General features: G+C 36.9%; 2 protein-coding genes across 11 annotated transcripts in view; one reads left to right on the forward strand and one right to left on the reverse strand.

Moving 5' to 3' along the window:
* Positions 1–883: 883 nt before the first annotated feature.
* Positions 884–7,268, reverse strand: LOC115426105 (group XIIB secretory phospholipase A2-like protein). Its single transcript, XM_030144072.1, has 4 exons — positions 7,001–7,268; positions 3,320–3,408; positions 1,152–1,317; positions 884–1,006 (listed from the first exon to the last, which is right to left on the reverse strand). The coding sequence occupies exons 1-4, from the start codon at positions 7,266–7,268 to the stop codon at positions 888–890; spliced, it is 642 nt and encodes a 213-aa protein (XP_029999932.1). The 3' UTR covers positions 884–887.
* Positions 7,269–11,304: 4,036 nt separating this feature from the next.
* Positions 11,305–12,606, forward strand: part of LOC115426401 (uncharacterized) — a 29,872-nt gene continuing 28,570 nt past the window's right edge. For 6 of the 10 annotated variants that reach the window (XM_030144563.1, XM_030144515.1, XM_030144523.1 and 3 more), the window contains exons 1-2: positions 11,306–11,656; positions 12,373–12,451. In XM_030144563.1, coding sequence (XP_030000423.1) covers positions 11,574–11,656; positions 12,373–12,451 — 162 coding nt within the window. In that variant the 5' untranslated portion in view covers positions 11,306–11,573. Of the gene's footprint in view, positions 11,657–12,372; positions 12,452–12,606 lie in introns of all 10 variants that reach the window. The other 4 variants (XM_030144539.1, XM_030144548.1, XM_030144556.1 and 1 more) reach the window with 1 other exon arrangement.

The following is a 12,606-nucleotide window of genomic DNA, read 5'->3' on the forward strand; positions in this document are numbered from 1 at the left end:
TGATTTTTGCAGTGCAGGACACAGACACCATGTTTACCTTTAAAACTACACTTCGCTGCCTTCCTGATAAAACCTGCTATGTGACTTTTGGTAAATTTTACAGGAGAAACAAAAAACTGTTTATATAACAGGAAACTGTGAAATATGACAAAAATATCTGTTCCTTTAATGTTGGTACTTATGATGGAATGTAAACAACTTTAACAGGAGACTGAAATTTGAAGCTATATTATGGGAGATAGCAGGTTTTTATTCCCAACCAAAAATGTCACTTAGCAGGGTTTATCAGGAAGCCGACGACTTAAAACTTTTCTATTTGACAAAGCATACAGTATAGTGAGGACCAGCTCAGGGGACCTTGAACTATCCTTTAGATCTGCTGCATAGTTCTGGTTGATGCAAGATAGTGATGCCAGTGGGAGATTTTTATTACAAATATCAATTTTACTGCACAGTTAATGGTTGAAGAAAAAACTTGCATAAAAATTAATCATACATTTTCTTGTTTGGATGTACCATGAAATAAAACTACAGGCTGATGTACTGTGTATTGTATTATAATTGTTTTGCTAGCAGTACAGACAGTGTAACACAAGTTGCCAAGGAGGATGTATAATACTGGGTACAGTCACATGTCACTGCCTAGGCTTACCAAGTCTACACATTATATTGGTTTATTCTTAAAACATTACCAACCAAACTCTAGCCAAAAAAAAAAGATGGTTTATCGTTTTCAGCAAAAACCAGAACAAGAACTTTCAAATAAATTACTCATGTAGAGTAGAAGGTTTATGCATATACATATCAACCCACTATGACATGATACAATGCTCAAAGTGATGCTTCTTTTTTTTATAAATAGAAAAGGGGCTTTGCATTTTTTCTTTTCACAGTTCATCTTTCTCTTCTCCTTGACAGAAGCAGGCTGCCCTCTGGCTGTTCATGTAAGGTCTGCAGCCCAGAGTCCACACTGTGTTGAACAAAGTGTCCGCTACTGTTTCACAAGCTGAAAAAGAAAAACAAGAAAATCACTGATTTAACAACTGAAAAAAATACAACATGGCCTAATTTCCAACTGGTACATGTGGTCAAACATGTTCTTAATTATTTGAAGCAAGATGTACTGCAGCAGGAAATTAAAAATGTACAACCTTCAACTTTTGACACAAAGCCGAGACTCTTCTTGAGGTCTGAGCAGATGCTGTGGAGGCACCAGCGGAATTTGGAATCGCAGCGGTATTTATTGGAGCCACAGGTGTCGTAACACATGTCCAACTGGTTGCAGCACTTGGTCATGGCAGGGATACCGACATCCATCTGCAACATAACAGGTACCAAATAAATGATGTAGGTTTGCATCCATATTAGAGGTAAGATCTTAAGCCCAAGTCCGAGCCCGACCCGACCCGAATTTCGGGCCGGGTCGGGCCTAAAATGTCAATCATTACGTTCGGGTCGGGTCGGGCCGGGCTTCTCTCTCGCTGACTTTCTTCCTGTCTCTGTCTATTATCCACCCATCATTGTTCTTCTTTGTCTCTCTGCCTCTCTCTCTCTTAAAGTGCTGCGCTAGATTCTTAAGGACGTACTGCTGCTGTGGTTTATGGCCCAATTTTCAACCCGTCAAAATGACGGACGGCCTTAAATTTTTCCCGTCAACTCTTAAAAAAATCCATCAATGATGGAAAATTGTCGGTTAATGTAACCTCTGCAGACACAGAAATATAAAAGATGTAAATGTTTATACAGTCTTGTTTAACTTAGATTTCGTTACAAAAGACAGGCTTTAATTTGTTATCATAAATCACCCCTCCTCCTCCCGAGTCCTCACAAATAAAATATGAAATTTCGGGTTTGCTTCGGGCTCGGGCCTGCAAATCAAGTTAATTGGTCGGGCTCGGGCTGGGTCGGGCTTTAATACCCGCGGGCCTGGGTCGGTTCGGGCTGGATTTTTTAGGCCCGATCTTACCTCTAATCCATATTAAAATTAACTTGATAATTTTGTGAAAATCAATTTTTTTTAGGCATTTAGTTGCGGTGTATACATGTAGCATAAAGATATAGTGCTGCAAAAGTTTTGACCTGAAGAAGTCAAAGGTCAGGATCACAGTAGAAGTATCTTTGGATCCTTGTCTTCAAGAATGCAAAATGAAATTTTCAGTGATGTATTGCTGTCAAAAGGATAATGTGAAACTACTCTGTTCACATTTTATAGGCACAACGAGTCAACATTATCATTTCATTGCTGCACTATTGTTTAGGGCAGTGTTTTTCAACCTTGGGGTCAGGACTCCATGTGGGGTTCCCTGGAATTCAAATGGGGTTGTTTGAAATTTCTAGTAATTGATAAAAATAAAAAAAAGTACTAATAAAAAATATATGGTGAGTTGACAGAGACAATCCCAAAACATAAAAGACATGACAAACTGAAGCTGAAACTGCAGCACTGTGGTTCTGTTTATCTGTCAAATGTTCATTGTGGTCAGTTTCAGATGCTGCAGCTCTTTCATAATTCATACTTTGAGTTCTTGTTTGTTCAGTATTAATTGTCCTCCTTGTAAATCCAAGCTGGACTGACTGTACATATCCTGACCAAGGAAAATAAAGTTCTCACTTTGTGCAGTAATCTACACCTGGATTTTTTGCCTCTGTCCATAATAATATATATATTACATAGACTAAATGTCATCTAAAATTAATTTTTATTTGCAACATAGTATAATAAATTTTGACATGATCAAAAACAAATACATTTTTTCAAAAAAAAAAAAAAAAGTCTCTGTTTTGAATGTCTGGGGTCGCCTGAAATGTATGATGTTAAAATGGGGTCATGAGACAAAAAAGGTTGGGAACCAGTGGTTTAGGGATTGTAAAAGTTTTGGATGGTGAACGTCTGGATGGAAATGGACACACATCATTGATAGCCTTTCATGACAGGATGGGAAAAGGTGGCTAGTTGGAATAAAAGCAAGAAAGTTAGATATTTCAGTATCATTTTACACTTTTCCAGTTATATCATAACACTATCAGGAAGAAGTGTATAAGTTAGCAAAGCTTACTAATACCCCAGTCGCACAACACTGTGCCCTTCCTGCTCACCAATACCCTGCCTCCCCAGGGGTTAATTTTGAGTTTTAGCTTTCAATCTTTTTAAAACACTTTTTTTTTTTTAATTTATTAAAAAAAAAAAAAAAAATCATATTGGGCTGAATGTGGCCCCTGAACTAAAATGAGTTTGACACCCATGTCTTATAGTATCAAATTCCCAAATGAGACTAATCTATGTTATTTTATCCTTAACAGACATAATAAACGTGCAAACCCCTTCTGGAACAGGAAGACCAAAGAAGTAGGAGGAACATCCATCAGGCTCTGGCATTTGATAACCTGGACGAGGAAGAGGAGCTTTACCTGAGAGAGGAAACAGAGGAAAATATCAAATGGTCATGTGGGTTTAAACATAGAACTATGTTTTCACACAGAGAAAAACAAAGTTGGGCTTCACAGTCATTCACATGATATTTGACACATTCCCCAGTCACCGCACAGGACCTCTCCTATCAACGGGAGGCCACAGTCCATTTTCAGTGTTTCTCTCCGAGGTGATAACACAGATAAGTGATGAAATTTACAACATCAGCCAAAGACAATCTCACTGAGTGTTTTCAAGAATGACACTTCTGTAAAATTTGAACAATTTCTACAATATTCCATCTCTTATTATTAACACAACTCCAGATCACAGTGGATCCATAAATGCACCAAACATTTAGTAACAGGCAGAATATTGTTCAAATTGCACATTTCGGGTTGTTCATCTTTGTTTTTATTTATGTATTTATTTGCATTTTATTGTGAAAAAATTATTTTGTAAATGTAAATATTTTAAGAGTGTAATGTTTTTTTTTTTTTCACTTAAATTTTTTCCACCTAATTTTTCACAAAGAAAATTTGTCGTTGTCATTATTTATGGGTTATTGTGTTGTTATTTTTACTGAAGATCACATTGGTCTGTATGTGGAACCTGAACCAAAATGATTTGGACAACCTGGACTGTTCAGGTTAATTTTTGCTCTTTCATCCCAAGGGATGGATGGGACTGGACCCTTTGGCGGACCAGATTTAGCCCCCGGGCCGCATGTTTGACACCTGTGATCTACAGCAATACATTATATTCTATAATATCATAATATGGATGTGTCGTCACTGTCCTGTGAGAACCACTTATGCCCAAACGTTCCAAGAAGGTTTTGAAAGAGTCTGAGGAGAATTTGAAACTCAAACCATGAATGAAATACTTCATCCTTCAATTCATTGCGAAATTTCAAAATCAATACATTTGGAGATACTGTGTATGGACAGAAAAGGAACGAAAAGCTGCAATCTGAAAAGCAGAGTGGAGAGAAAAGTACCTCTGAGATGACATGGAGTTGAAGCGAACAGTAAGGAAAGCACAAGTACCTCACATGTAACCATCTAAAACTCCTCTAGGATTCACTTGAAAGTGCTGAACCAGTTTTTCTGAGCTCCTAAAGAGTTGTCTCATCAGAAATGTATTTTATTTATCTATTTAACCTTTATTTACCCAGGCAAGCAATTACAAGAAATACATGAGACAGTGACAGCACAGTAGAATATAACACACTGCTGCAGCTTAAACCACAACCTGCACTGTAAGCCCAGACTTTGTATTTACTAAAATGCTTTAATTACAACGTACTTAAATGATTTAAGTTTTATGACATTACTATAAAATGTTCAGTATATTCTACTAATTTGTAGACATTTGAAATTTGAAAAAGTTTCAGTTGAATGGATGTAAATCACTCAGTTTTAGTCATGACCACACCTTTTTATCTCCGCATTGCATTGTGGGTAGTGGGCATGTTGTTACCTCCGTCAAGGAGATTATGTTTTTGCCAGCGTTGGTTTGTGTGTCAGTCCGTGTGCAAGGTAACTCAAACAGTTATGGACAGATTTGGATGAAAATTTCAGGAAATGTTGATACTGGCACAAGGAAGAAATGATTAAATTTTGGTGGTGATCGGGGGGGCACAGATCTGTATTGGCGGAGGTCTGCACTTTTTGAGTTGTAAATGTGTTCTTTTTCTGTGCAGGGGTTCAGCGGGGCTGTTAGTGTTAATTTGGACTGAATGTGTGTATGTCAGTGTTTATTGGCCTTTTTGTGTTTGTTTTTGTATTTCTGTAGAGCTGCACCATGAGTCAGAGCCAGAGGACCAACAATAGCTTTACTGTTCATCAAACATTTTTTTTTTTTTTGCACAATGGAAATCTTATGCTTTGCCAAATTAAAAGCACTTCCTGTGCTGACAAACTAAATTGAGCTAACTTCCTGCCCAACTTTCATCCACACTACAATATATTATGGTGAATAATAATACAAAGCCATTTATATCACAAAAGATTTCAATTTAAATCAACTTGGAATTGAGTTAAATGAACTGACGATATTAAGTCTAATGATCATACAAAGCAATTGACATTGCAACAAATTTTAACCCTTTCATGATTGAATTATGAGATTTTTTTCTGACTATTTTTATTCCTCTTTAGGCAAAAAAAAAAAAATGAAATGAAAAAAAAAAAATGTGATTGAAAATTTTTTATGAACCTATTTTTCATGAAGTTACAAAAAATTTCCACTCAGCTGGACACCATGTGTTTCTTTTTTGAAGCGACATGCTGTGTGAGAACTGTGAAATATAAACATTTTTAATGCTGCTAGTCTGATATTTTCTCACATTTTAACACACTATAATACAAGTTATTACACACTCAGATAATATGCAAAAAACATGTTTTTGTTTAAAAAAAAAACCAAAAAAACTGTTAATTACAGTCTAATAACAATTAGCAGTTGATTTATACTCAAATATGTCACTGCAGATCAGGTTTATGAAGAACAGGAACGTTACAGTAATGGGATGAATTCCAGTGTATGGCAGGGGTGTCAAACTCATTTTAGTTCAGGGGACACGATCACCCCAATATGATCTGAAGTGGGCCGGACCAGTAAAATGATAACAGTGAAAAAAGTTAAATTACATTATGATAATGTTTACATCTACATCATTTCCTTAAAAATCTGAATAATGTGAACAACCTGAAATGTCTTAAGAAAAACAAGTGCAGTTTTAAACAATACTCTGCATCAGTTTATCATTTACACATGTGCGTTACAACTTACATTACAATTACAAATACACAAAACATTTAATAACAGGCCAAATACTGATAAAATTGCATTTACAAGACATTTCATGTTCATATTTCTTCAGGTTATTCACATTTTTTGTAAAAGGATAGTTAATATAATTGTACTTTTTTTTTTTTTACACTAAAACAAAATTAAAATCTGCACTTGTCATTATTTATAGGTTGTTCTGACAGTATTTTTCTGGTCTGACCCAATTGAAATCTAATTGGTTTATATGTGTCTGTATGGAACCTGAAATAACATGATTTTTACACTATTGATTGTTAATACCTTCAGTGTAATTTTTGCATTTGACAAATTCATTCCACGGGCCAGATTTGGACCCTTTCGTGGGCCAGATTTGGCCCCCAGGCCACATGTTTGACATCTGTGGTGTATGGGATGGTGCATAAGTGTCCACTGTGTTGGCTGATATGGAACTAAAACAACAAATCCATGAAAATATAAGAGAACAGCTGGAGATGAACTGTCCACTGGAGTGAGCACTGTGCATGAAAGGGTTAAGTTAAATTAACTTGGCATTTCATGTGTTGTACTTAAAATAGCAATTCCATTCAAATCAAGCATTTAAGTTTAATACACTCAAGTTTTCTTTACTCATTACTTAAATTTTTTAAGGCAATGACTTACCTGAGATTTTTTAAGTAAACTCAACTTATCTGGTCTTAAGTGTGAATACTGAGAACGTATTAGATGTCTTAACATTCAGACTCTGATCTTATCTATATTCAAACACAGTTAGGTTGAATGGAAAAGCAGACGTACCATATCGACAGCGGTATTGGCACACTCCATCACGTCCGCCCATGAACTCCAGCACAGAGTCAAAGTAGCCGCTAACCGCCTCGAAGCCTCCTCTGAGGGAGTTCATGGCCCATTCTCCATCCTCGTCCTCAGCCTGTGCACCCTCTGGGGCTGGAGGTGGTGGAGCAGGTGTGGTGGAAGCTTCAGCCTCCTCCTGACCCACAGCGGTAGGAACAGACAGGAGGCCCAGGAGAAGCAGAAGAGGAACCAGAGGAGCCCACCGGGTCATCGTCATCCTGAAGCTCATTTACCTTTACAACACAGCACAGTGAAGGGAAACACAGACGAAGACTGAAACTGTGAGCGTGACCTGAACTTTGAGCCCGACACAGGAACAAGCTAATATGTGGAGGAGCAAAGTCCAACTCCTATCTCTTTTTTTTTTTTTTTTTTACATGTTTAAACCTTTATCATTGCTGCTGATTGATGAGATCTAGGGTGTGTTTGACCCCATTCAGATGAGATCACTGCACATTTTAATCTCATTAATTTGATTCACTTTTGTGATTAGTGATTTAGTGATTTATTCCAAACATGCAATGAAATTTAATATATATGCAAACTAGCAAAACATACATAATAATACATCAAGAATCATAACAATCTTAGAAGAACAGCACAATAGTTCCATTTACATGCCTGAAAAGGGGTGGGAAGAAGTGCAATTTATTTAATCCCACCCCCTCTACTTAAAATATTATTAATAATATATGTCCCTCTTCCTTTTACATTGCTCCTCTATATTTATATATCTATTCACACACACACACACACACACACACACACTCATTCATCCATATACACATACATACACTAAAATTTTCTTAGAGGTCTTATTTCTGTCTTTGTGCATAAGAAATCAATCTAAGTGAATCCCCAAAGGAACTTTGTGTTGGTAAATGCAAGTTCTGCAAATTTACAGGATTTCAGTTCTGTTCAACATGTTGATGCTCATATGAACTATGTTTTCAGCTCAAAAATGTCCAATGTCATCACAATTAATGCTATATTTTCATGTCACAAATGGCCAAGTTCTATTTGAACTGAATTTACCTGAAAAACAAATATTCTATTCTTTTAGATTCCTCAATTTTTCTTACCAGATTCTATCCTAAATATCACATGTTTTACTTTTACAGGTTCAATCTGGAGTATGGTGCTGATCCATCCTGCTTATGTTACGCCAATACATACATGAAGAATGGCACACGGCACTGTTTAAATCCATAGTTTTCTAATAATAAGCATTTTTATACAGAAATAACAATTCTATATTGTTATTTACTCTTTAGTCTGATGATAAACTATACAATAAATAATTGTGATCCTAGTTTTTGCACAGGGATCATTAGTGTAAATGGTGACATGGCTGCAGAGCATCAGTATGTTCAAGGTAAAATTGAAAACAAGGTGCAGTATGTGGGGGAGGGTGGGGGTATATTTGACCGCTTGTAGGTAAAAACTGTGCTTGAGTCCTGAGTGTCCTGTGTCTCCTTCTGGAGGGGAGGGGGTGTCCAGGGTGCGAGGAGTCACTGATTATGTTATGTTTTGCAGCCCGGGGGCCAAATCCATCCCGCCAAAGGGTCCAGTCCGGCCCGTGGGATGAATCTGTGAAATGCAAAAATTACACTGAAGATTTGAACAATCAATGGTGTCAAAATCATTTTAATTCATGTTCCACAGACAGACACATACAGTCCAGCAGAGGATGCTGCTGCCACTGCTGCTTCACCAACCAACACTTTATCAACAAGAGAAAAATACTAATAAATTCATTCCTGAAAAACGAAAGCAATGATGTCAAATCTGTCACTCACTATTAAAGTGGCAAAGGAGAAAAAAGTGATCTAAAGAATCTCTGAAAGAGTCCAGATGAACACACCGGCCTGGAACCAAGCTGGAAACAGCAGTTTGTGTGTATATTCAGTGTCTGAAGGAGGGGGGATGTGGCAGTTGGACGCTTACGGCCACAGTGAAAGCAAAGTTTCCCCAGGTAACCCTCAGATGTGTTGTGACACCATGGTTTTGTTCTCCTCCTGTAATGACTTCTAGCTCTGTAATGCAGTGGCGGACCGTGCATTTCGCTCCTCGGCCTTCAGCAGTGCTCTGTCTGAATCAATCCACCCCTCAATAACTATTTTGTGGTTCTACAAACCATCTTATTATGCAGAAATTATGTCTAAAGAGCCGTTGCAGGTAGATAACTCCTGTAATTAACATCAGTCTATGATCCATATATTTTTTGAGGCCAGCAGAGAAGGCCTTGCAGGCCCTGAGGGCCCACCACTGGTGTCCACGCTCCAGTTTCTCCATCCTTGTCCTGGTCCCGTCTGTTTGTCACACTGATGTAGTGATGTTTTTTCAGACTCTTGATCAAAGTTCCTTTCAGATGTATTCATTTTTATGATCAACATTGTTGTCAATTTCCACAATTCAGGGTCTGGAATTAAGAAGTCTAAAAAATATGGACTATGATCACGTGGATCAAAAGTGGAAAACTGACTTGTTGTCAAATATAAACCATCCTTGGGTGGACTCCAGCTACCAGCCTTTGGGTTTACAGCTGAACATGTGCAACCATTGAGTTCCAGACACAACTGTGAATGTTCGTAATTAATTTTATCAATGTAGTCTGATAATACAGTTGTGTGTTTGTTTGTTTGTTTGTTTGTTTGTTTGTTTGTGTGTAAGTAGTGGATTCAGCTTAAACAGCAGCAGTGACTCCTCATCTGCCTCCTCTACACTGGACGCTCAGGGACTGAAGACATTAACTGTTTCAGTGTTTGATCACTTTGTGTCAGTGAAGACACAGCTTCAATGAGGAGGGGATTCACAAGTATCTGCATTAAAGTCACAGCCTGACATCATGTGGACACGAACTGTAATGACACTGCACAGTCCATGACAAGGAAATACTGTTCCTGTACTAGTATGATGTTCACGGAAGAGGATTAGGGCCACTGGAAAAAAAAAAAAAAATCCAATATACTGTGTGTATATATATATATATATATATATATATATATATATATATATATATATTTTTTTTTTTTTTTATTGTTCTGGGAAAAAAGACAGAATTCTGAGAAAAAAAGTCTGATTTCTGACTGTTTTCTCAGAATTCTGACTTTAATCTCAGAATTCTGACTTTTTTCTCAGAATAATAATAAAAAATTTATATTGAACCTTATTTTTATTTTTTTCCAGTAGCCCTAATCCTCTTCCGTAGATGTCAGCTGTAACTATGAGCACAAGAGTCCACCTGGTCCTGTCTTTAATGTCGATGAAAATTAAGTTTTTACACTACTTTATGTTACTGTGTGTTCTGCTGAGTAAGTGATATTGGATTTTACATTAAACACAGGAGCAACAGTTTATCATCATCATTCCCCTCATATTTTTTAATCATTGATGAAACAGTGATCAAAATGGACAACGGGCTGTTGTTGTGAACTAATGAAAAGTGGACTTTTCAGAGACATGTGGTTCTCAGACGACGGTGACGAGTGTCCAGCCAGTTCACTGCTTTGCACATAAAGTGGACGCAACAACACTGATGTGTTTTTTTTTTGTTTTTGACATCAGGATTATCTTTATTTCGATGAAACAGCGCCCCCTCAATTTAAGGGATAATGTCAGTGGTGAAAAACAGCATTACAGTCTGGTGCCACAACTAAGGTGGAATGTTTTCCAAGAAAAATCTTGTAAATTTGTAAAGGTGTCAGAATATCACTAAACAACAAGGTTTTTGTACATTTTGTCAAAGTAAAAGTACAGAATAATTCCTAGATGTAAAGTCATAGAGCTAATAATTGTTAATGTAAGTAGCTTATTTAGCTAGCATGGCTAACCATTTTAAGAGCATCCTTTTTTTTTTCTTCAAAATTTTATTATCACAATGCCGTATACAAAAAAGATCAGCAGCAGTCACCTGTATAACAACACCAGCACCAGCTGACCCATGGAACATCCGCCTGGTGGAAGACCAGGTGGATTCTCCGGCATCGCAGGGTCCCCCGGAACTAGCATGTCCATCTTTCCTTAACCCTACGGCGTTTTCCGTCAATATTTAGGAAAACTCGTTAGGAGACGTCGATAGGATAAGTTTTTGGCCTTTTTGGGCACACTCTAAACTTACACAATTGATACAGGAGCAAACCCAAAATGCCTCCACCCCCCATATTTGGTATCGTCCAGTGACGTTTTACCCAAATACGGAAGTAGCGGAAACAAACATGAGGCATAAGAAGAACATGAGACGAATATGAACGTTTTGAACTGCGAGTATTGCTGCGAATTATGTTGGGACGCTAGATTTAAACTGTGACATTTTATATTTTAAAAAACTGCTGAAACCAAGTGTAAGCAGCTTTTCTTAGACCTGTAGCCTATGTATGAAATGCAGCTTTTTGAAATCATCAACAACATCCTGCAGTTTTTCCAAATGGATCAATGACTATAAGTTTGACTTTTACTTTGGTTACTCTGCTACGTTACCATTCACACAGGGACACGAGTAAACAACAAAAATTCAATGGCTTTCTCAAACTTATTCGCGTCATTGTCTGCTGTAAGTGAAGATGTGAGGACCTCCTGTCAGCCAGCCTTGAAACAGATGTAAGTTGTTAAAAAAAAATTTTAAACTTTATTTAAATATCAGTTTACAAACATTGGCAAACATTAATGTATAACAAAATATATGACAGATACAAAAATAAAATACAATCATAAAGTGAGAAATAGATACAAAAAATCATACAAAAATAAATAGATGCATAAATAATTTCTCCTCTAAACTGTCACTAAATGTCAGATGAAACACCAAATATCTTATCATAGTCAGAGCTGCAACCGATTAATCAATTAGGTGCTTGAAGCGAATGCAAAAATTCACGATTCAATTAATCGACTCAAATTAATGGAAGGGAAATATTCTATTGCAGTTTTCCTGAATTGAAGCTTCCTTGTGCGTCACAGTAAGCGTCCGTGTGAAACACAACAGTGGAACCAAAGTTTAACAGCAGAGAAATGAAGGAAACAAAGCTTTGATTCAGGAGAATTGTGGTGGAATGATTTTTTTGGATCACTTTGAGTCGATTAATCGGTTGCAGCTCCAATCATAGTTATCAAGAAATGTCCTTTTTTTTTTTTTTTTTTTTTATTACTAATAAGGGCTAATGATTTATACAGTGAGTTAAATTCAATTAAAAAATGAGGAAAGGTTGGTTTGGAGGCTGAAATAAACAGATGTAAGTAGCTTCTATGAACACAGAATAGTGACGTGTTTAACATTCAGAAAAATGACAGATCACTGAACACATTCTGTTTTATAGGGACAAGGCAGAAAATGGGCAAAGAGGCCGAGGCAGAAAGAGGAAAAACCCAAATGAACAGACTGGATCGTGTAGGAAGGTAAGTACAACTATAATCTGTTCAATGACACCTTAATATTTCACCATTAAATTAACCTCATGCTTATTTCTTCTCATTCTAATACTGAGGTGAAAATATTGTATGTAACAATATGACTTTATTCATTATCACAAAATGTGTTTATTCCACCGGTA

Source organism: Sphaeramia orbicularis, chromosome 1, assembly GCF_902148855.1.
Source record: "Sphaeramia orbicularis chromosome 1, fSphaOr1.1, whole genome shotgun sequence".
NCBI lineage: Eukaryota > Metazoa > Chordata > Actinopteri > Kurtiformes > Apogonidae > Sphaeramia > Sphaeramia orbicularis.

What these genes read in the sequence shown, in the direction of transcription:
- LOC115426105 (XM_030144072.1), bottom strand. Translation starts at nt 7,268, where the DNA reads ATGACCCGGTGGGCTCCTCTGGTTCCTCTTCTGCTTCTCCTGGGCCTC. An exon ending in GTCTTCCTGTTCCAGAAGGG is followed by an intron (nt 1,318 to 3,319) that starts GTTTGCACGTTT and finishes GTTATGTTGCAG; the next exon opens with ATGGATGTCGGTATCCCTGC. An exon ending in CTTTGTGTCAAAAGTTGAAG is followed by an intron (nt 1,007 to 1,151) that starts GTTGTACATTTT and finishes TTTCTTTTTCAG; the next exon opens with CTTGTGAAACAGTAGCGGAC.